This window comes from Ascaphus truei, unplaced genomic scaffold (assembly GCF_040206685.1).
Source record: "Ascaphus truei isolate aAscTru1 unplaced genomic scaffold, aAscTru1.hap1 HAP1_SCAFFOLD_286, whole genome shotgun sequence".
Classification (NCBI taxonomy): Eukaryota; Metazoa; Chordata; class Amphibia; order Anura; family Ascaphidae; genus Ascaphus; species Ascaphus truei.
The window spans coordinates 462,016-486,411 of NW_027455816.1; the positions used below are offsets into that span (position 1 = coordinate 462,016).

At 55.8% G+C, this 24,396-nt stretch overlaps 1 protein-coding gene across 1 annotated transcript in view; it reads left to right on the forward strand.

Moving 5' to 3' along the window:
• The window catches only part of MAF1 (MAF1 negative regulator of RNA polymerase III), a gene marked incomplete at its 3' end in the record, with an annotated part of 86,698 nt that overhangs the window by 60,173 nt on the left and 2,129 nt on the right, over positions 1–24,396 (forward strand). Inside the window, exons 6-7 of the mRNA XM_075583107.1 lie at positions 2,192–2,313; positions 21,304–21,423. Of these exons, the coding sequence (XP_075439222.1) occupies positions 2,192–2,313; positions 21,304–21,423 (242 nt within the window). The remainder of the gene's footprint in view (positions 1–2,191; positions 2,314–21,303; positions 21,424–24,396) is intronic.

Here is a 24,396-nt window from a genome sequence, read left to right on the forward strand (position 1 = left end):
GTGCACACTCGCATACACAGCCGGGAGCCCAGCCTCAACTGGGTGAGTGCACACTCACATACACAGCCGGGAGCCCAGCCTTAACTGGGTGAGTGCATACTCACATACACGGCCACGAGTTCAGCCGGGAGCCCAGCCTCAACTGGGTGACTGCACATTCACATACACGGCCGGGAGCCCAGCCTCAACTGGGTGAGTGTACACTCACATACACGGCTGGGAGCCCAGCCTCAACTGGGTGAGTGCATACTCACATACACGGCCGGGAGCCCAGCCTTAACTGGGTGAGTGCATACTCACATACACGGCCACGAGTTCAGCCGGGAGCCCAGGCTTAACTGGGTGAGTGCACACTCACATACACGGCCGGGAGCCAAGCCTTAACTGGGTGAGTGCATACTCACATACACAGCCGGTAGCTCCGCCTTAACTGGGTGAGTGCATACTCACATACACAGCCGGGAGCTCCACCTTAACTGGGTGAGTGCACACTCACATACACGGCCGGGAGTCCAGCCTTAACTGGGTGAGTGCATACTCACATACACGGCCGGGAGCCCAGCCTTAACTGGGTGAGTGCATACTCACATACACGGCCGGGAGCCCAGCCTTAACTGGGTGAGTGCACACTCACATACACGGCCGGGAGCCCAGCCTTAACTAGGTGAGTGCATACTCACATACACGGCCGGGAGCCCAGCCTTAACTGGATGAGTGCACACTCACATACACATCCAGGAGCTCCGCCTTAACTGGGTGAGTGCACACTCACATACACGGCCGGGAGTCCAGCCTTAAATGGGTGAGTGCATAATCACATACACGGCCGGGAGCCCAGCCTTAACTGGGTGAGTGCATTCTCACATACACGGCCGGGAGCCCAGCCTTAACTGGGTGAGTGCACACTCACATACATGGCCACGAGTTGAGCCGGGAGCCCAGGCTTAACTGGGTGAGTGCATACTCACATACATGGCCGGGAGCCCAGCCTTAACTGGGTGAGTGCATACTCACATACACGGCCGGGAGCCCAGCCTTAACTGGATGAGTGCACACTCACATACACAGCCGGGAGCTCCGCCTTAACTGGGTGAGTGCACACTCACATACACGGCCGGGAGTCCAGCCTCAACTGAGTGAGTGCATACTCACATACACGGCCGGGAGCCCAGCCTTAACTGGGTGAGTGCATACTCACATACACGGCCGGGAGCCCAGCCTTAACTGGGTGAGTGCATACTCACATACACGACCGGGAGCCCAGGCTTAACTGGGTGAGTGCATACTCACATACACGGCCGGGAGCCCAGCCGTAACTGGGTGAGTGCATACTCACATACACGGCCGGGAGCTCCGCCTTAACTGGGTGAGTGCATTCTCACATACACGGCTGGGAGCCCAGCCTTAACTGGGTGAGTGCACACTCACATACACGGCCGGGAGCCCAGCCTTAACTGGATGAGTGCATACTCGCATACACGGCCTGGAACATAGCCTTAACTGGATGAGTGCACACTCACATACACAGCCGGGAGCTCCGCCTTAACTGGGTGAGTGCACACTCACATACACGGCCGGGAGCCCAGCCTTAACTGGGTGAGTGCACACTCGCATACACGACCGGGAGCCCAGCCTTAACTGAGTGAGTGTACACTCACATACACGGCCGGGAGCCCAGCCTTAACTGAGTGAGTGTACACTCACATACACGGCCGGGAGCCCAGCCTTAACTGGGTGAGTGCACACTCGCATACACGACCGGGAGCCCAGCCTTAACTGAGTGAGTGTACACTCACATACACGGCCGGGAGCCCAGCCTTAACTGGGTGAGTGCATACTCGCATACACGGCCCATTGCCACGAGTTCTCTCTGGCGCTCTCTCGGAGTCTGTTAGCCTGCGCCTCAATGAGGGCGGCCACAGAGTGCGCTGGGGTGACGGCGTGACCGATTTTTCGCATCACAAAATAATTTGTCGTGCGATGGCTAGGTCTCGCGCCGCGGTTCAGCCAATGAGGGCTCGCCTCGCCGCCCCCGGTCACGCAATCCTACAGACCACGGATCTCATATAGTACAGGCGCGTAAGAGTGAGGAGAGCACACACTCAGGCTCAGTAAGATTCAGGATGGAGATGAGGGGCACTCGTCATGCGCAGGAAGCAGCTCACTGACACGCTTCCTCTGGCCCCCTCAGGTGGTGAATGCTGTGAACAGCAGCCTGTTCTCTGCTCTCGGGGAGCAGTTTAACACTCTGCAGCCCCATCTCTGGGATGCCGTGGACGAGGAGATCAGCCTGACAGACTGTGACATCTACAGGTGAGTGGCACTCCTTTCCCACGCTGGCATCTCAGCATACCCAGGCCTGTCTCCCGGTCTCCCTGCCACTCAGTGACATGTACAGGTGAGTGGCACTCCTTTCCCACGCTGGCACCTCTGTATACCCAGGCCTGTCTCCCGGTCTCCCTGCCACTCAGTGACATGTACAGGTGAGTGGCACTCCTTTCCCACGCTGGCACCTCTGTATACCCAGGCCTGTCTCCCGGTCTCCCTGCCACTCAGTGACATGTACAGGTGAGTGGCACTCCTTTCCCATGCTGGCATCTCAGCATACCCAGGCCTGTCTCCCGGTCTCCCTGCCACTCAGTGACATGTACAGGTGAGTGGCACTCCTTTCCCATGCTGGCATCTCAGCATACCCAGGCCTGTCTCCCGGTCTCCCTGCCACTCAGTGACATGTACAGGTGAGTGGCACTCCTTTCCCACGCTGGCACCTCAGCATACCCAGGCCTGTCTCCCGGTCTCCCTGCCACTCAGTGACATGTACAGGTGAGTGGCACCCCTTTTCCACGCTGGCACCTCGGCATACCCAGGCCTGTCTCCCGGTCTCCCTGCCACTCAGTGACATGTACAGGTGAGTGGCACCCCTTTTCCACGCTGGCACCTCGGCATACCCAGGCCTGTCTCCCGGTCTCCCTGCCACTCAGTGACATGTACAGGTGAGTGGCACTCCTTTCCCACGCTGGCACCTCGGCATACCCAGGCCTGTCTCCCGTTCTCCCTGCCACTCAGTGACATGTACAGGTGAGTGGCACTCCTTTCCCACGCTGGCATCTCAGCATACCCAGGCCTGTCTCCCGGTCTCCCTGCCACTCAGTGACATGTACAGGTGAGTGGCACCCCTTTTCCACGCTGGCACCTCGGCATACCCAGGCCTGTCTCCCGGTCTCCCTGCCACTCAGTGACATGTACAGGTGAGTGGCACTCCTTTTCCACGCTGGCACCTCGGCATACCCAGGCCTGTCTCCCGGTCTCCCTGCCACTCAGTGACATGTACAGGTGAGTGGCACTCCTTTCCCACGCTGGCACCTCTGTATACCCAGGCCTGTCTCCCGGTCTCCCTGCCACTCAGTGACATGTACAGGTGAGTGGCACCCCTTTTCCACGCTGGCACCTCGGCATACCCAGGCCTGTCTCCCGGTCTCCCTGCCACTCAGTGACATGTACAGGTGAGTGGCACTCCTTTTCCACGCTGGCACCTCGGCATACCCAGGCCTGTCTCCCGGTCTCCCTGCCACTCAGTGACATGTACAGGTGAGTGGCACTCCTTTTCCACGCTGGCACCTCGGCATACCCAGGCCTGTCTCCCGGTCTCCCTGCCACTCAGTGACATGTACAGGTGAGTGGCACTCCTTTTCCACGCTGGCACCTCGGCATACCCAGGCCTGTCTCCCGGTCTCCCTGCCACTCAGTGACATGTACAGGTGAGTGGCACTCCTTTTCCACGCTGGCACCTCGGCATACCCAGGCCTGTCTCCCGGTCTCCCTGCCACTCAGTGACATGTACAGGTGAGTGGCACTCCTTTTCCACGCTGGCACCTCGGCATACCCAGGCCTGTCTCCCGGTCTCCCTGCCACTCAGTGACATCTACAGGTGAGTGGCACTCCTTTCCCACGCTGGCACCTCGGCATACCCAGGCCTGTCTCCCGGTCTCCCTGCCACTCAGTGACATGTACAGGTGAGTGGCACTCCTTTTCCACGCTGGCACCTCGGCATACCCAGGCCTGTCTCCCGGTCTCCCTGCCACTCAGTGACATGTACAGGTGAGTGGCACTCCTTTCCCACGCTGGCATCTCAGAATACCCAGGCCTGTCTCCCGGTCTCCATGCCACTCCGTGACATGTACAGGTGAGTGGCACTCCTTTTCCACGCTGGCACCTCGACATAACCAGGCCTGTCTCCCGGTCTCCCTGCCACTCAGTGACATGTACAGGTGAGTGGCACTCCTTTCCCACGCTGGCATCTCAGCATACCCAGGCCTGTCTCCCGGTCTCCCTGCCACTCAGTGACATGTACAGGTGAGTGGCACTCCTTTCCCACGCTGGCACCTCTGTATACCCAGGCCTGTCTCCCGGTCTCCCTGCCACTCAGTGACATGTACAGGTGAGTGGCACTCCTTTTCCACGCTGGCACCTCGGCATACCCAGGCCTGTCTCCCGGTCTCCCTGCCACTCAGTGACATGTACAGGTGAGTGGCACTCCTTTTCCACGCTGGCACCTCGGCATACCCAGGCCTGTCTCCCGGTCTCCCTGCCACTCAGTGACATGTACAGGTGAGTGGCACTCCTTTTCCACGCTGGCACCTCTATATACCCAGGCCTGTCTCCCGGTCTCCCTGCCACTCAGTGACATGTACAGGTGAGTGGCACTCCTTTCCCACGCTGGCATCTCAGAATACCCAGGCCTGTCTCCCGGTCTCCCTGCCACTCAGTGACATGTACAGGTGAGTGGCACTCCTTTCCCACGCTGGCACCTCTGTATACCCAGGCCTGTCTCCCGGTCTCCCTGCCACTCAGTGACATGTACAGGTGAGTGGCACTCCTTTTCCACGCTGGCACCTCGGCATACCCAGGCCTGTCTCCCGGTCTCCCTGCCACTCAGTGACATGTACAGGTGAGTGGCACTCCTTTTCCACGCTGGCACCTCGGCATACCCAGGCCTGTCTCCCGGTCTCCCTGCCACTCAGTGACATGTACAGGTGAGTGGCACTCCTTTTCCACGCTGGCACCTCGGCATACCCAGGCCTGTCTCCCGGTCTCCCTGCCACTCAGTGACATGTACAGGTGAGTGGCACTCCTTTCCCACGCTGGCACCTCTGTATACCCAGGCCTGTCTCCCGGTCTCCCTGCCACTCAGTGACATGTACAGGTGAGTGGCACTCCTTTCCCACGCTGGCATCTCAGAATACCCAGGCCTGTCTCCCGGTCTCCCTGCCACTCAGTGACATGTACAGGTGAGTGGCACTCCTTTTCCACGCTGGCACCTCTGTATACCCAGGCCTGTCTCCCGGTCTCCCTGCCACTCAGTGACATGTACAGGTGAGTGGCACTCCTTTCCCACGCTGGCATCTCAGAATACCCAGGCCTGTCTCCCGGTCTCCCTGCCACTCAGTGACATGTACAGGTGAGTGGCACTCCTTTCCCACGCTGGCACCTCTGTATACCCAGGCCTGTCTCCCGGTCTCCCTGCCACTCAGTGACATGTACAGGTGAGTGGCACTCCTTTCCCACGCTGGCACCTCTGTATACCCAGGCCTGTCTCCCGGTCTCCCTGCCACTCAGTGACATGTACAGGTGAGTGGCACTCCTTTTCCACGCTGGCACCTCGGCATACCCAGGCCTGTCTCCCGGTCTCCCTGCCGCTCAGTGACATGTACAGGTGAGTGGCACTCCTTTCCCACGCTGGCACCTCGGCATACCCAGGCACCAGTGAGTTGTCCCAGTTCCATTCCACACTTGATTTCATTGCAAACTTTTCGGAGAGTAGTAACTTTGGGGCGAAAGCCAGATTGGAATTGGTGAAGGAAATTTGTGCGTGCGTGTGTGGGTGTGGAGACACTGTGTGCGTGAATGTGTGTAAGTGTGGGGGGGACACGGCATTTGTGTGTGTCTGTGGGGGGGGCACACTGTTTTTGTGAGACTGTGTGTGTGTGTGTGTGTGTGTGAGACTGTGTGTGTGTGTGTACACTGTGTATGTGTTTGACACAGCGTCTCCCGTCACAAACACATTTTTCCATGACTTTGGATAGGATTGGGAGAAAAGAAATTGGCCTGTAGTTTGAGACCATGTTTTTGTCCCCACTTTTGAAGATTGTAACAACTCAGGCAGTTTTCCAGGTCTTAGGCCCGGGCCATAGAGATGTGGGGAGAGCGGAGGCGCGCTAACGCTGAGGCACGCTAACGCTGAGGCTCGCCTGCTTCAGTCAGCGCGATTGCACAGACTTGCAGGCGAGCCAGTGTGCGCGAAGGGAGCTGGGGGGAGGTGGTTGGAGGCGGGGCAGTGACGTCGCTGGGCCAATCGCCCGCGACGCACTGACGTCAATGTCACGGCGCCGACGTCACAGCGTCGTGACGTTGACGCTGCTTCAGGCTGATTGGATGTTTTCAGCCAACAGCGCGCTGAAAAACAGCTTGGCGCTCGGCTGAAAACTCCAAAGCCTGAGCACGCCTGCGGACGCTCGCGTGAGCCCCCTCTCAAGGCATCCTCATTGAGGATGCAGGTGTGGCGAAAATGGGGGGTAATCAGCGCATTAATAAAGGCAGTGGGCTCGGCTGGTTACCCCTATTTCGTATTGGGGGTGAAGGGGTTAATATTATATGCTGTTCCCCTTTTAAGACTGCTAATTTAGGAACGGAGAAAGCCAGCACCCTGATTTTTGGGGTGCCGTCTCAGTGTAATCCCCCCAAGTACACACATATTAAAAATATAACTTTGTCATAAGGGAAACATATATTTTTGATGAAGTGCCTGTCTGGTGCAGTTAATATGTACCGGCAGGATGCTGTTTTTTTTCTGCCTGCCTTTGTTTTGTTTACCAGAACCAAATGTGTTGACACCTATGAGCTGGGTTACTTGCCTATGCAAGCTTCAAAGCTAGCCTGCTAGGCCCACAGCTGTAAGTCTCTCTGGAAGTTGCATATCAAAAGACCCCAGATTCATAAAGTGTCACTTAATCAGGATGTTTCTGAGTAGCAGATCCTGTTACTCATCCTGGCTATTTCACACCTTGGGACCAAACTCCAGACGTTGCGTCCCCAGAAATGAGTGGCCCCTTTTTACGTAGCAGTGCTACCAAGCTGCTTACTGAGCATGCTCAGAGTTACCTGAGCTGGCTGTAGGATTTGCCCATGTGACATGGCAGGTTCTGATAGGAGGAAGATAATTCCTTGCCAATGGGATGAGCCTAATGTAACACTTCACAGGCCCTTGTCCTTAAAAAGGCCTGTACCCCTCATTCCTGTGTTACTCCTGTGTTGTTGTTGTTCCTGTGTTGTTCCTGCTGTTATCCCTGTTGTTGCTGTTGCTGTTACCTGATTTCTTCAAGTGGATAAGACCTAAGTACAGCGGCTACGATTCCAGAACGCAAGGGGTTAAAAAACATCGCAACAAGGAAACTTGCCCTGCTTCAGGATTGCGTTAGCCCTGGGGATCCAGCAAATCCCAGAGAACCAGAAAGGACTTTGCACATTCACAGAAGGATTGGACTGGGGCTATGTATTTGGCAATTTGCAAAAGGACTACATTTTAAAGGACAATCTTCTGGTGCTTTGCACCTTTCTGGACATTATCCTCTGTTTCTCTACCCGTGAGTGTAATTATTAAGTATATTCTGCAGTTGTCGTGTGTTCGCCTATCAAGGGAATAAATCTCAGTTTATTTTGCTCAACCTGTTCTGCTCAATCAGGACCCACGAAATATAAATGTGTTATTAAGCGCGTCTCCCGTCACAGGCGTTTAAAACTGGTGGCAGCTGGTGAGATACTGATTGAGCCTATATTGCAGTGTTCTGCGATATAGTGAGGACCTTGCAGATTGCAAGCTCCTCAGACAAGTGGCAACTTACACACACTTCCAAAGAAGCACGAGATAATTCACTGGTCTCTGGACCTATACCCCAGTGGCACCATGAGTCCACGCTCAGGAAGGTTTTGTACCTGGAACCGGGCGCAGATAGTGGAGAGATGTGTGGGGTACGGGTTCACAACAGACGGTCGGTCAAAGAGTCAGCTGGAGGAGGATTTAGAAGAATATGAGGGCAGGATGGCCCCGCCAGCAGACAGTTCTCAGCCCGGAGTGCAGGAGATTTCTCCAGCTCCGGGGCTGCAAGGAGAGGGGAAGGATGTCAGTGACCGCCTGGAAGAGAGTGGCGTTGTGCCAGGGGGTGCAGATGGATCAGTCGCTGCGGCGACCGGACTTGCTACCTCTGGACTCATTGCACTCCTCACTTCCTGGGGAGAAGGGCTTAGCTATGAACAGCGACTCGAGCTCCTGTCGACAGCGCTTGGAAGGCCCCCTCACTCCCACCTTGTCAGCGGGGAACAGGACGTTCCCAGAGTAACTGCTGTGGAAGCCGCAGAGCCAGCAAATGAAGATGTAACCAGCAGAGCCTTGGTGAGCAACGCAGCAGTCCCCAGAGAGGCAGCCATTCCGGCTAGGGGGGACCAGTCTGCACCTCAGCGGACTCCCAAACATACAGTGGGCAGCGACACGTCCTATACTGGGGAGTTCAAGCTTGAGAGACGGTGCTATCATTGCCACAAGGTGGGCCACATCCGGCCACATTGCCTGGACCGTGAGCGGTCTGGGGGACCCCATCAGGGGCAACGTTCACAAGCTGCAGGGCCAGTAACCCAGCTTGGGCTGGCCCACACAGAGCACAGCCATGGAGCCACAACCAAGAGGGATGTCCCAGGCAGATGCTGCTTTTGTCACCTCAGAGCCAGCAGCAGTGAGCAGAGGATGTCCAAGTGCATCAGTCGAGATGCAGCCTGCTGATGTCCTGAGCAGGCACCCACGGAGGGTTACCTTTGGTGACCGGCAAGCAGGGAGCTTGCCAGATTTGGGTGCTGCTGTTATTCTGGTGCAGCCAGAAGATTTGCTCCCGGGCACCGGGCTGCAAAGAACCATGCCTGATGGAGGGCTGCGGTCCTTACAGGGTGCCCAGATCATTTTGGATGGGGGTGCCAATCATGGCATGAGGGAGGTGGGGGTTTTGTCCAGGGAAACTGCTGAGGTGCGCCTTAGCAATAACCTGGAGCCTGTGATCTGTGTGGTTGCTGCGGAATTGCCTGCTGTTGCGGCGATTCCTAAGAGCCTGTCATCAGGAATCACAGCAGAATCAACCTCTGTCCCCCTGCATTTGGGACCAACGGTTCCAGTGGCCTCTGCGGAGACCAGACAGGTAAGCCAGACTACTGAGTCGCGACCAGTGACTGACTTACTGTTCCCTTTACCTGTTCCTGTTACCCCTGACTTAGAGACTAAGGGTGGGTGGTTAGAATTAGGGACAGCAGATAGGGATGCGGTGAAAGCTGACCCCAGCTTAGAAGGTATGGGACTGCGGGCGTCCGAGTCCTGGGAAAGTGGGGGGTCAGACCACAGGCTGTGGCACCGCGGCCTCTGGGGTAGGGAGCCAGGTTCTACCGGGTTAGCCAGGGGCTGGACAGGTAGAAGACGGTTAGTGGGACCCAGGGAGGGTAGGCAGCAAGTGTTGCAGGTAGCCTTCCCCAGTCCGCTAGTGGGGCATCAGGGGGTCACTCACATGAGAACCCAGCTGTTGCAGCTTTACTTCTGGCCGGAGGCAGCAGGGGCAGTGGCAGACTTTGGCCACCCCTGGGACGCCTGCCAGCCAGAGGGTAAAGCGGGTGATTATGTGCAGATGCTCCTGAACCTGTTACCAGGAATGGGGAACATGTTTCAGGAAGTAGCTCAGGCAGTGCCAGGCCTCTTAGGTAGGATAGGGTTTCCTAGGGGTTCCTAGTTGAGCTAGGGGCCCTGGGAGGTATGCAGGCAGGGGCAGAAGCCAGGGCTAGAGTAGAGCAGCCTAGGGTCCTGTTCTCAGACAAGCTGGGCAGGGCACATAGTACAGATCAGCCTGTGCTTCCAGGTGATCTGCATCCTCTGCATAAGAATATCTATGGAGTATCAGCAGAGGTGGCAGACCGTGTAGAGAGGAAGGCAAAGGGGGAGTCAGTCTTCAGCCTTCAGAATGGCCTCTGCGAGTTTGTCAATGTGCCATTCGGGATGAGGAATGCTCTGGCTACCTCCCACCGCCTGGTCAGGAGGGCACTAGAGAGAGTGCAGAGGTATGTGGGGACATATAGGGAGAGGATAGTTGGCTTCATGCAGATCAGTGGTTGGTATCCAGGACAGGTAGCAGCAGTGCTAGCCAGGGTTAGGGAGACAGGGAGGACCAAAGTCTATCACATCAATATGCTCAAGGAGGACATAGCTCTGCCAGATCTCCTAGGGGAGGCTAGGCAGGGAGGTACCATAGAGCAGGTTGAGATAGGGGCTCAGCTGAGTGTCAGGCAGAGAGCAGATGCCAGGGCTATGCTAGCGCAGTATAGGGCTCTGTTCACGGACAAGCCAGGGAGGACACACATCACTGAGCACCCAGTGCTTACAGGGGATCTGAGACCTCTGCATAAGCACGCTTATAGAGTGTCAGCAGAGGTGAAGGGCAGTATAGAGAGGGAGATGGAGGAGATGCTGGCCCTAGGGGTAATTGTACCATCCCAGAGCCCTTGGGCTTGTCCGGTAGTCCTAGTGCCTAAGAAGGATGGGACCACCCGGTTCTGTGTGGACTACTGGCAGCTCAATGCAGGGACGGTTTCAGATGCCTACCCCATGCCCCGCATGGATGAGTTGCTGGATGAACTCGCGGGGGCAAGGTATCTGACCACCAGGGATCACAGTAAAGGGTACTGGCAGATCCCTTTGACCCAGGAGGCTAGGGAGAAGTCGGCTTTCATCACCCCAAGTGGCCTCTATGAGTTCTTAGTGATGCCATTTGGGATGAAGAATGCACCGGCTACCTTCCAACGCCTGGTCAATTGTTTGCTAGACGGCATGCAAGGGTTTGCAAGGGGTTATCTGGATGATATTGCTGTGTTCAGTAACTCCTGGGAATCACACTTAGTGCATGTAGCTGCGGTGCTAGCCAGGATTAGGGAGGCAGGTCTCACCTTAAAACCCACCAAGTGCTTAGTAGGGATGGCTGAAGTCTTATACCTGGGGCATAGGGTGGGTGGAGGGCACCTCAAGCCAGAACCAGCTAAGGTAGAGGCAGTAGTGCAGTGGCCCGCTCCCAAAACCAAGAAGCAGAGCATGGCTTTCCTAGGCACTGCAGGCTACTATAGGAAGTTTGTTCCCCAGTATAGTGCCATTGCTAAACCCCTGACTGACTTGACCCAGAAGCGACTGTCTGTGCTGGTAGTCTGGTCTCCAGCCTGGGAAAAAGCATTTCAGGCTTTGAAGACTGCACCCATCCTTGCCGCTCCAGATTATCCCAACAAGTTTCTGGAGCAGACTGATGCCTCAGACTTTGGCATTGGTGCTGTGCTCAGCCAGGTGGGGGAGGAGGTCAGGGAACCTCCAATGATGTTTCTGGGCCGCAAGCGACTGCCCAGAGAAGGGGCATATGGCACTATTGAGAAGGAGTGTCTGGCCATAGTATGGGCTCTAAAGAAGCTACAGCCCTCTCGGTATGGCAGACACTGCACTGTTATCACTGACCATAACCCCCTAAGTTGGTTGCAGAGGGTGTCGGGAGAGAATGCCAAGCTCCTGCGCTGGAGCCTTGCCTTGCAAGAATGTGACTTCACCATTCAGCACAAGGAAGGCAGTGAGAATGGGAGCGCTGATGGCCTCTCCCGACAGGACCATCCCCAAGACCTAATGACTTCAAAAACCCTCAGGTCAGCCCAACCACCAGAGGAGGTGGCCAGGGCAAACCTTGGGCTTTGAGTGGGGGAGGTGTGGCGAAAATGGGGGGTAATCAGCGCATTAATAAAGGCAGTGGGCTCGGCTGGTTACCCCTATTTCGTATTGGGGATGAAGGGGTTAATATTATATGCTATTCCCCTTTTAAGACTGCTAATTTAGGAATGGAGAAAGCCAGCACCCTGATTTTTGGGGTGCCGCCTCAGTGTAATCCCCCCAAGTACACACATATTAAAAATATAACTTTGTCATAAGGGAAACATATATTTTTGATGAAGTGCCTGTCTGGTGCAGTTAATATGTACCGGCAGGATGCTGTTTTTTTTCTGCCTGCCTTTGTTTTGTTTACCAGAACCAAATGTGTTGACACCTATGAGCTGGGTTACTTGCCTATGCAAGCTTCAAAGCTAGCCTGCTAGGCCCACAGCTGTAAGTCTCTCTGGAAGTTGCATATCAAAAGACCCCAGATTCATAAAGTGTCACTTAATCAGGATGTTTCTGAGTAGCAGGTCCCGTTACTCATCCTGGCTATTTCACACCTTGGGACCAAACTCCAGACGTTGCGTCCCCAGAAATGAGTGGCCCCTTTTTACTTAGCAGTGCTACCAAGCTGCTTACTGAGCATGCTCAGAGTTACCTGAGCTGGCTGTAGGATTTGCCCATGTGACATGGCAGGTTCTGATAGGAGGAAGATAATTCCTTGCCAATGGGATGAGCCTAATGTAACACTTCACAGGCCCTTGTCCTTAAAAAGGCCTGTACCCCTCATTCCTGTGTTACTCCTGTGTTGTTGTTGTTCCTGTGTTGTTCCTGCTGTTATCCCTGTTGTTGCTGTTACCTGATTTCTTCAAGTGGATAAGACCTAAGTACAGCGGCTACGATTCCAGAACGCAAGGGGTTAAAAAACATCGCAACAAGGAAACTTGCCCTGCTTCAGGATTTCGTTAGCCCTGGGTATCCAGACCAATCCCAGAGAACCAGAAAAGACTTTGCACATTCACAGAAGGATTGGACTGGCTATTTATTTGGCAATTTGCAAATGGACTACGTTTTAAAGGACAATCTTCTGTTTTTTTTTGGCACCTTTCTGGACATTATCCTCTGTTTCTCTACCCGTGAGTGTAATTATTAAGTTTATTCTGCAGTTGTCGTGTGTTTGCCTATCAAGGGAATAAATCTCAGTTTATTTTGCTCAACCTGTTCTGCTCAATCAGGACCCACGAAATATAAATGTGTTATTAAGCACGTCTCCCGTCACAGCAGGGGCTCAGCGCAGATCGTCCGCACGCCTCAGCACGGCTTGTCCATCTATGGACGCAGCCTTAGGCTGCAGCCATGGAGAGGAACGCTGGAGAGGGCGCAGGTGGTCACTCGGCTTCTCCCCGCCACCTGCAGCAGGAGAGATCTGTGTCCTGCATGCAGAGGAGACGGGGAGGCGTGTCGGGGGGCGTGGCTGTGACATCACGGAGCTGGTTCGCCCTCATTGGGCGAGCCACTCACGTGACCCGGCCGCCGCGCATGATAACAGATTTTTCAAAGGCACATCTATGTGATAGCGCCACGCGTGTCGTCACGCGTCAAACTATTTCTTTGGCAATGGCTGGGGCACCAAGTCGTAGGAACCTAGATTGTAGTAAGTCGGGTCCGCATTGGCTGCTTAGTTTTAGTTTGAGGAGCGCTTGTGTAATCTCCTCTTCAGATACTGGGCCAAATTGAAAATTGTGGGCAGTGTTGGGAGGGGGTGGGACTGTAGGGGTACTCCCAGGATGAGATTCATGTTTGGGATTTGGGCTGCGTTTCGCTAATAAGTTAGTGGCGCACCCCACAAAGTAATCATTGAATGCGTTTGCAATGTCGGTGGGGTTTGTCAGAGTAATATCGCCCTTAGTGATATTGCTTGGGTGTTGATGGTTAGAAGACTGGAATATGTTGTTGATAACCTTCCAGAAGTGCACATTGTGCACGCGTTCCGCAGCCTGCTGTAGTGATTGGCAGAGTAACATTGTGCACGCGTACCGCAGCCTGCTGTAGTGATTGTCGGAGTAACATTGTGCACATGTTCCGCAGCCTGCTGTAGTGATTGTCGGAGTAACATTGTGCACATGTTCCGCAGCCTGCTGTAGTGATTGGCAGAGTAATATTGTGCACGCGTTCCGCAGCCTGCTGTAGTGATTGTCGGAGTAACATTGTGCACGTGTTCCGCAGCCTGCTGTAGTGATTGGCAGAGTAACATTGTGCACGCGTTCCGCAGCCTGCTGTAGTGATTGGCAGAGTAACATTGTGCTCATGTTCCGCAGCCTGCTGTAGTGATTGGCAGAGTAACATGGTGCACGCGTTCCGCAGCCTGCTGTGATTGGCAGAGTAACATTGTGCACGCGTTCCGCAGCCTGCTGTAGTGGTTGGCAGAGTAACATTGTGCACATGTTCCGCAGCCTGCTGTAGTGATTGTCGGAGTAACATTGTGCACATGTTCCGCAGCCTGCTGTAGTGATTGGCAGAGTAATATTGTGCACGCGTTCTGCAGCCTGCTGTAGTGATTGTCGGAGTAACATTGTGCAAGCGTTCCGCAGCCTGCTGTAGTGATTGGCAGAGTAATATTGTGCACATGTTCCGCAGCCTGCTGTAGTGATTGGCAGAGTAACATTGTGCACATGTTCCGCAGCCTGCTGTAGTGATTGGCAGAGTAACATTGTGCACATGTTCCGCAGCCTGCTGTAGTGATTGGCAGAGTAACATTGTGCACGCGTTCCGCAGCCTGCTGTAGTGATTGGCAGAGTAACATTGTGCACGCGTTCCGCAGCCTGCTGTAGTGATTGTCGGAGTAACATTGTGCACATGTTCCGCAGCCTGCTGTAGTGATTGTCGGAGTAACATTGTGCACATGTTCCGCAGCCTGCTGTAGTGATTGTCGGAGTAACATTGTGCACATGTTCCGCAGCCTGCTGTAGTGATTGGCAGAGTAACATTGTGCACGCGTTCCGCAGCCTGCTGTAGTGATTGTCGGAGTAACATTGTGCACATGTTCCGCAGCCTGCTGTAGTGATTGGCAGAGCAACATTGTGCACGCGTTCCGCAGCCTGCTGTAGTGATTGACGGAGTAACATTGTGCAAGCGTTCCGCAGCCTGCTGTAGTGATTGTCAGAGTAACATTGTGCAAGCGTTCCGCAGCCTGCTGTAGTGATTGGCAGAGTAACATTGTGCACGCGTTCCGCAGCCTGCTGTAGTGATTGGCAGAGTAACATTGTGCACATGTTCCGCAGCCTGCTGTAGTGATTGGCAGAGTAACATTGTGCAAGCGTTCCGCAGCCTGCTGTAGTGATTGTCGGAGTAACATTGTGCACATGTTCCGCAGCCTGCTGTAGTGATTGGCAGAGTAACATTGTGCACGCGTTCCGCAGCCTGCTGTAGTGATTGGCAGAGTAACATTGTGCACATGTTCCGCAGCCTGCTGTAGTGATTGGCAGAGTAACATTGTGCACGCGTTCCGCAGCCTGCTGTAGTGATTGGCAGAGTAACATTGTGCACGCGTTCCGCAGCCTGCTGTAGGGATTGGCAGAGTAACATTGTGCACGCGTTCCGCAGCCTGCTGTAGTGATTGGCAGAGTAACATTGTGCACGCGTTCCGCAGCCTGCTGTAGTGATTGATTGAGATCCCCGTTTAGTGCCAGTTACTTTGTAGCTTTTCCACATGACATCCCTAAGGCTGAGCTTATAGTGCAGGCTACATTGACGGCGACGCAATGGGTGATATCGCCGTCAAAAAAAGTTGTAATTCAGTGTTTGCGATGTCGCTGGCTGCAAGGGGCGGCGACGTCAGGCCGAGGCTCTGTGATTGGTTTATTGCAGCCACGTGGTGCGGCCGTCGCGGTAAATATCAATCTATTGACTTCAGCGATTATGGTCGCTGTGACGTGCCCACTATAGGCGCCCGTGACAGATTACATCTACTTGCTGTGCGACGTCGCTGTAGCCGGCACTATAAGCGCGGCCGAAGATGGTAGAGCGCTATACGGTCGGATGTAACCCATGGAGCTATTAAGTTGATTCTGTGGTAAGGTCAGCCACAAACTGCTGTGGGTTAAAGTTTCTAAATGTTCTAGTGAGGAGAACTTTAGGGCTTGATTGGGGCGGTTTAATTTTCCTTACACAGTACGCTATTGCATGGTCACTGAAAATGTCAGGAAGGTGCCAGAGGATTGGATTCTGCTGGTCTCACGGTAGCACAAGACTTTTAACACCATTTATATTTAAAGGGATCAGTCAATAGACAAAACACAATAATGAAATAAAATCGGATAAGACCTCGGAAACGCACAGAAATACAAAATACAGAGAATATACACACTTACTTTGGGTCTGGGAATAAAACTAGGCTTTCCTAGGTGCACGGCGCCTGCTTCAGCAAAGGCTGACCTTGTTCCCTCCACAGAGCTGGAATAAGCCTGGACCAGTAACCTTACCCCTCAGAACCAGTCCTCAGCTGGGCTAGGAATTCCCTGGGAACCTTACCGGCGTGTCACTGGGCCAGTAACCTTACCCCTCAGAACCAGTCCTCAGCTGGGCTAGGAATTCCCTGGGAACCTTACCGGCGCGTCACTGGGCCAGTAACCTTACCCCTCAGAACCAGTCCTCCGCTGGGCTAGGAATTCCCTGGGAACCTTACCGGCGCGTCACTGGGCCAGTAACCTTACCCCTCAGAACCAGTCCTCCGCTGGGCTAGGAATTCCCTGCGAACCTTACCGGCGTGTCACTGGGCCAGTAACCTTACCCCTCAGAACCAGTCCTCCGCTGGGCTAGGAATTCCCTGGGAACCTTACCGGCGTGTCACTGGGCCAGTAACCTTACCCCTCAGAACCAGTCCTCCGCTGGGCTAGGAATTCCCTGGGAACCTTACCGGCGCGTCACTGGGCCAGTAACCGTACCCCTCAGAACCAGTCCTCAGCTGGGCTAGGAATTCCCTGGGAACCTTACCGGTGCGTCACTGGGCCAGTAACCTTACCCCTCAGAACCAGTCCTCCGCTGGGCTAGGAATTCCCTGGGAACCTTACCGGCGCGTCACTGGGCCAGTAACCGTACCCCTCAGAACCAGTCCTCAGCTGGGCTAGGAATTCCCTGGGAACCTTACCGGCGCGTCACTGGGCCAGTAACCTTACCCCTCAGAACCAGTCCTCAGCTGGGCTAGGAATTCCCTGGGAACCTTACCGGTGCGTCACTGGGCCAGTAACCTTACCCCTCAGAACCAGTCCTCCGCTGGGCTAGGAATTCCCTGGGAACCTTACCGGCGCGTCACTGGGCCAGTAACCTTACCCCTCAGAACCAGTCCTCAGCTGGGCTAGGAATTCCCTGGGAACCTTACCGGCGCGTCACTGGGCCAGTAACCTTACCCCTCAGAACCAGTCCTCAGCTGGGCTAGGAATTCCCTGGGAACCTTACCGGCGCGTCACTGGGCCAGTAACCTTACCCCTCAGAACCAGTCCTCAGCTGGGCTAGGAATTCCCTGGGAACCTTACCGGCGTGTCACTGGGCCAGTAACCATACCCCTCAGAACCAGTCCTCCGCTGGGCTAGGAATTCCCTGCGAACCTTACCGGCGCGTCACTGGGCCAGTAACCTTACCCCTCAGAACCAGTCCTCAGCTGGGCTAGGAATTCCCTGGGAACCTTACCGGCGCGTCACTGGGCCAGTAACCTTACCCCTCAGAACCAGTCCTCCGCTGGGCTAGGAATTCCCTGGGAACCTTACCGGCGCATCACTGGGCCAGTAACCTTACCCCTCAGAACCAGTCCTCCGCTGGGCTAGGAATTCCCTGGGAACCTTACCGGCGCGTCACTGGGCCAGTAACCTTACCCCTCAGAACCAGTCCTCAGCTGGGCTAGGAATTCCCTGGGAACCTTACCGGCGCGTCACTGGGCCAGTAACCTTACCCCTCAGAACCAGTCCTCAGCTGGGCTAGGAATTCCCTGGGAACCTTACCGGCGCGTCACTGGGCCAGTAACCTTACCCCTCAGAACCAGTCCTCCGCTGGGCTAGGAATTCCCTGGGAACCTTACCGGCGCGTCACTGGGCCAGTAACCTTACCCCTCAGAACCAGTCCTCAGCTGGGCTAGGAATTCCCTGGGAACCTTACCGGCGCGTCACTGGGCCAGTAACCTTACCCCTCAGAACCAGTCCTCAGCTGGGCTAGGAATTCCCTGGGAACCTTACCGGCGTGTCACTGGGCCAGTAACCTTACCCCTCAGAACCAGTCCTCAGCTGGGCTAGGAATTCCCTGGGAACCTTACCGGCGCGTCACTGGGCCAGTAACCTTACCCCTCAGAACCAGTCCTCAGCTGGGCTAGGAATTCCCTGGGAACCTTACCGGCGCGTCACTGGGCCAGTAACCTTACCCCTCAGAACCAGTCCTCCGCTGGGCTAGGAATTCCCTGGGAACCTTACCGGCGCGTCACTGGGCCAGTAACCTTACCCCTCAGAACCAGTCCTCAGCTGGGCTAGGAGTTCCCTGGGAACCTTACCGGTGTGTCACTGGGCCAGTAACCTTACCCCTCAGAACCAGTCCTCAGCTGGGCTAGGAATTCCCTGGGAACCTTACCGGCGCGTCACTGGGCCAGTAACCTTACCCCTCAGAACCAGTCCTCAGCTGGGCTAGGAATTCCCTGGGAACCTTACCGGCGCGTCACTGGGCCAGTAACCTTACCCCTCAGAACCAGTCCTCCGCTGGGCTAGGAATTCCCTGGGAACCTTACCGGCGCGTCACTGGGCCAGTAACCTTACCCCTCAGAACCAGTCCTCAGCTGGGCTAGGAATTCCCTGGGTACCTTACCGGCGCGTCACTGGGCCAGTAACCTTACCCCTCAGAACCAGTCCTCAGCTGGGCTAGGAATTCCCTGGGAACCTTACCGGCGTGTCACTGGGCCAGTAACCTTACCCCTCAGAACCAGTCCTCAGCTGGGCTAGGAATTCCCTGGGAACCTTACCGGCGCGTCACTGGGCCAGTAACCTTACCCCTCAGAACCAGTCCTCAGCTGGGCTAGGAATTCCCTGGGAACCTTACCGGCGCGTCACTGGGCCAGTAACCTTACCCCTCAGAACCAGTCCTCAGCTGGGCTAGGAATTCCCTGGGAACCTTACCGGCGCGTCACTGGGCCAGTAACCTTACCCCTCAGAACCAGTCCTCCGCTGGGCTAGGAATTCCCTGGGAACCTTACCGGCGCGTCACTGGGCCAGTAACCTTACCCCTCAGAACCAGTCCTCCGCTGGGCTAGGAATTCCCTGGGAACCTTACCGGTGCGTCACTGGGCCAGTAACCTTACCCCTCAGAACCAGTCCTCAGCTGGGCTAGGAATTCCCTGGGAACCTTACCGGCGCGTCACTGGGCCAGTAACCTTACCCCTCAGAACCAGTCCTCCGCTGGGCTAGGAATTCCCTGGGAACCTTACCGGTGCGTCACTGGGCCAGTAACCTTACCCCTCAGAACCAGTCCTCAGCTGGGCTAGGAATTCCCTGCGAACCTTACCGGTGCGTCACTGGACCAGTCCCAAGGCGATGTGTACGCCTGAGAAGACTGAGAGAGACTCGCCCACACGTAGCCCCTTTTATGAACTACCGTCCCCTATGTTTTAACATGGATTCGAGCGTAAGAATATTTCCCACCAGCCAATCAGAGCAGGGCTGATGTGGCTGATGTCAGGGAAAGGGGCGTGGCTTTCTGCGGGGAAGACTGCAGACTGAGAGAACCAAAATGGCTGTTGGGGCTTTTTCCTCTGCCCCTACTTGCTACCAAATGGCCTGACACCTCTGACCTTTGAGGCCAGGTGGATAGGCAGACATTCTGGCTCATATGCAAATGCTTAGGCTGACTGCATAGCTTTTTATACATACAGTATAACCCCCTGTGAGCCATACTTTAATAAAGTATAAACCTTGGGGAACCTTATGTGTGGGAAATAAGTTGGGGATATCTGGGCTCGAAAAACAGGAGTCTGGGGGACACGGTGCAGCCCCAATGTAATTCACCCCGCGTACCCCCAAATAGTGCCTGCACGCCGGGGAGAATCAGGGAACCCCAGTAGCAGGGCCCCCCGAACTCGTGCAAAAAAAGGAATACATGTTCGCCGAAATATCCCATCTAAACCTTACACTCCCAAAATCTGAGGTTTCTACGACACGGGGAACCCCAAAAGCCCCTAAACAGGTCAGGTTTTTCTATACTTTACAGGGGACTTCCATAGCCCACAAACCCAATACAGGTTCTGGGGCACCTTGGCACTAGCTGGGGTACTCCCCATTACCCAGGGATTCCCTCAGCTACAGGGATACCTGTTCATCCCTGTGCCTCATTCACCTTTCTGAGCTGTGCTGAAGCAGGGTACCCTAGTGGTGAGTTGCGCTTGCATTTTCAAGGGGAGGTATTGCCAGAACAATGTGCTACATGTGTCCGAAAAGCAGGCATGATTCCCGTGCACATTTATAAGGGAGCCGACCGCTCCGGACCCCCACCCCCCAGCAATCCCTGCTTTACTGCGCGCCCGGGAAAAACACAAACATACCTTTATTACAGGTAACACAAGGTAAAGATACAATGTTACTGGGCCCAAGGGCTAACTCTTGGACCCTTATACACAGATCAGGCGTAACCAAAACGGGTTTAACTTTTATTTGAGAGCCTGGTCACCCCCTACCGTCACTAATATATCACATGGAAATATCCCTGTATACTCACTTGCATGTCTTGGACAGGTCTGCAACCCTGCCTTTCTCCATTATCACCCAGCATACAGCGCTTCCACTGCAGCAAGGGATTCTGGGAAATTACCCCTGGGCGGGGTGTTGTGGGGATGAGCTGTGGGCGGGTGCTGTGTGTCAGGCGGCTGAGGGGTGGGGGGGGCGGGTGCTGTGTGTCAGGCGGCTGAGGGGTGGGGGGGGGGCGGGTGCTGTGTGTCAGGCGGCTGAGGCGTTGGGGGGGAGGGTGCTGTGTGTCAGGCGGCTGAGGGGTGGGGGGGCGGGTGCTGTGTGTCAGGCGGCTGAGGGGTGGGGGGTGCGGGTGCTGTGTGTCAGGCGGCTGAGGGGTGGGGGGGGCGGGTGCTGTGTGTCAGGCGGCTGAGAGGTGGGGGGGGTGGGTGCTGTGTGTCAGGCGGCTGAGAGGTAGGGCGTTGAGGTGAGGAGCGGCGGATGGAGGGTGTGAGCAGCGGGTGGGGTGGGTGGTACCTGGCGGTCCCGCTTGGGTGGGTTTGCACTGATGTGGGTTTAGGGAGTTCGCTGCATGGCGTGTGTCTCTCGGTCAGAGGGACACGCGGTGTGAGGGCGAGGGCGTGTATAGCCGTGTTTGCGACGTCACCCCACCCTGCAGGCCAATCAGAGCGTGAGCCACCGCCAACCAATCGGCAACAACCACAGACAATGTTTTCTATATTATTATTATTCGCCTTCCAGCAGCGGGGAGGGAGACGCATGTAGACATTTCGGGTTTGAGGGCCCCCCCCCCCCTCCCGCTGGTTCTGATGCTTTCCGTCCCCTCTCTCTCTGCAGTTACAATCCGGACCTGGACTCGGACCCCTTTGGGGAGGAGGGAAGTTTGTGGTCTTTCAATTATTTCTTCTACAACCAGAAACTGAAGAGAATCGTTTTCTTTACCTGCCGCTCCATCAGGTAACCGCTTGTGACCCGATAATCACACGAGGGACACCCAAAATGCCGGTTTCATATACTTCCCCTACTTAAATAGCTGTGTGTCCACTGACCATTTCTGTGTACAGCTGCACGCACTGCGCTGCGCTCTAACAGCTGCCATATTGATAGTGTCACAGAGGTAGCAGAGCGAGCACTCATTTATATAAATGTGTTACAGGCAGTAATACAGTGAGAGTTACCGCTCGTTCTCACGCATGTCCTGGGCACAGAGTTATAACGTGTTACAGGCAGTAATACAGTGAGAGTTACCTCCCGTTCTCACGCGTGTCCTGGGCACAGAGTTATAACGTGTTACAGGCAGTAATACAGTGAGAGTTACCTCTCGTTCTCACGCGTGTCCTGGGCACAGAGTTATAACGTGTTACAGGCAGTAATACAGTGAGAGTTACCTCTCGTTCTCACGCATGTCCTGGGCACAGAGTTATAACGTGTGTTACAGTCAGTAATACAGTGAGAGTTACCTCTTGTTCTCACGCATGTCCTGGGCACAGAGTTATAACGTGTGTTACAGGCAGTAATACAGTGAGAGTTACTTCTCGTTCTCACGCGTGTCCTGGGCACAGAGTTATAACGTGTTACAGGCAGTAATACAGTGAGAGTTACCTCTCGTTCTCACGCATGTCCTGGGCACAGAGTTATAACATGTGTTACAGGCAGTAATACAGTGAGAGTTACCTCTCGTTCTCACGCATGTCCTGGGCACAGAGTTATAACGTGTTACAGGCAGTAATACAGTGAGAGTTACCTCTCGTTCTCACGCATGTCCTGGGCACAGAGTTATGACAACAGATACATTGTTACATTAAAAGATAAGAAGTAAATAAAAATAAAAAGTGCGCGCCGCATGCAGTGTGTGCGTGCGTGCCTGCCGCATGCAGTGTGTGCGTGCGTGCCTGCCGTATGCAGTGTGTGCGTGCCTGCCGCATGCAGTGTGTGTGTGCGTGCGTGCCTGCCGTATGCAGTGTGTGCGTACGTGCCTGCCGTATGCAGTGTGTGCGTGCCTGCCGTATGCAGTGTGTGCGTGCCTGCCGTATGCAGTGTGCGTGCGTGCCTGCCTGCCGTATGCAGTGTGTGCGTGCGTGCCTGCCGTATGCAGTGTGTGCGTGCGTGCCTGCCGTATGCAGTGTGTGCGTACGTGCCTGCAGTGTGTGCGTGCCTGCCGTATGCAGTGTGTGCGTGCCTGCCGTATGCAGTGTGTGCGTGCCTGCCGTATGCAGTGTGCGTGCGTGCCTGCCGTATGCAGTGTGCGTGCGTGCCTGCCGTATGCAGTGTGCGTGCGTGCCTGCCGTATGCAGTGTGCGTGCGTGCCTGCCGTATGCAGTGTGCGTGCGTGCCTGCCGTATGCAGTGTGTGCGTGCCTGCCGTATGCAGTGTGCGTGCGTGCCTGCCGTATGCAGTGTGTGTGTGCGTGCGTGCCTGCCGTATGCAGTGTGTGCGTGCCTGCCATATGCAGTGTGTGCCTGCCGTATGCAGTGTGTGCGTGCGTGCCTGCCGTATGCAGTGTGCGTGCGTGCCTGCCGTATGCAGTGTGCGTGCGTGCCTGCCGTATGCAGTGTGTGCGTGCGTGCCTGCCGTATGCAGTGTGTGCGTGCCTGCCGTATGCAGTGCGTGCGTGCCTGCCGTATGCAGTGTGTGCGTGCGTGCCTGCCGTATGCAGTGTGTGCGTGCCTGCCGTATGCAGTGTGTGCGTGCGTGCCTGCCGTATGCAGTGTGTGCGTGCGTGCCTGCCGTATGCAGTGTGCGTGCATGCCTGCCGTATGCAGTGTGTGCGTGCCTGCCATATGCAGTGTGTGCGTGCCTGCCGTATGCAGTGTGTGCGTGCCTGCCGTATGCAGTGTGCGCGCGTGCCTGCCGTATGCAGTGTGCGCGCGTGCCTGCCGTATGCAGTGTGCGCGCGTGCCTGCCGTATGCAGTGTGCGCGCGTGCCTGCCGTATGCAGTGTGCGTGCGTGCCTGCCGTATGCAGTGTGTGCGTGCGTGCCTGCCGTATGCAGTGTGTGCGTGCGTGCCTGCCCTATGCAGTGCGTGCGTGCCTGCCTGCCGTATGCAGTGTGTGTGTGCGTGCCTGCCGTATGCAGTGTGTGCGTGCGTGCCTGCCGTATGCAGTGTGTGCGTGCGTGCCTGCCGTATGCAGTGTGTGCGTGCGTGCCTGCCGTATGCAGTGCGTGCGTGCCTGCCCTATGCAGTGTGTGCGTGCCTGCCGTATGCAGTGTGTGCGTGCGTGCCTGCCGTATGCAGTGTGTGCGTGCGTGCCTGCCGTATGCAGTGTGTGCGTGCGTGCCTGCCGTATGCAGTGTGTGCGTGCGTGCCTGCCGTATGCAGTGTGTGCGTGCGTGCCTGCCGTATGCAGTGTGTGCGTGCGTGCCTGCCGTATGCAGTGTGTGCGTGCGTGCCTGCCGTATGCAGTGTGTGCGTGCCTGCCGTATGCAGTGTGTGCGTGCGTGCCTGCCGTATGCAGTGTGTGCGTGCGTGCCTGCCGTATGCAGTGTGTGCGTGCCTGCCGTATGCAGTGTGTGCGTGCGTGCCTGCCGTATGCAGTGTGTGCGTGCGTGCCTGCCGTATGCAGTGTGTGCGTGCCTGCCGTATGCAGTGTGTGCGTGCGTGCCTGCCGTATGCAGTGTGTGCGTGCGTGCCTGCCGTATGCAGTGTGTGCGTGCCTGCCGTATGCAGTGTGTGCGTGCCTGCCGTATGCAGTGTGCGTGCGTGCCTGCCGTATGCAGTGTGCGTGCGTGCCTGCCGTATGCAGTGTGTGCGTGCCTGCCGTATGCAGTGTGTGCGTGCCTGCCGTATGCAGTGTGTACGTGCTTGCCGTATGCAGAGTGTGCGTGCCTGCCGTTTGCAGTGTGTGCGTGCCTGCCGTATGCAGTGTGCGTGCGTGCCTGCCGTATGCAGTGTGTGGGTGCCTGCCGTATGCAGAGTGTGCGTGCGTGCC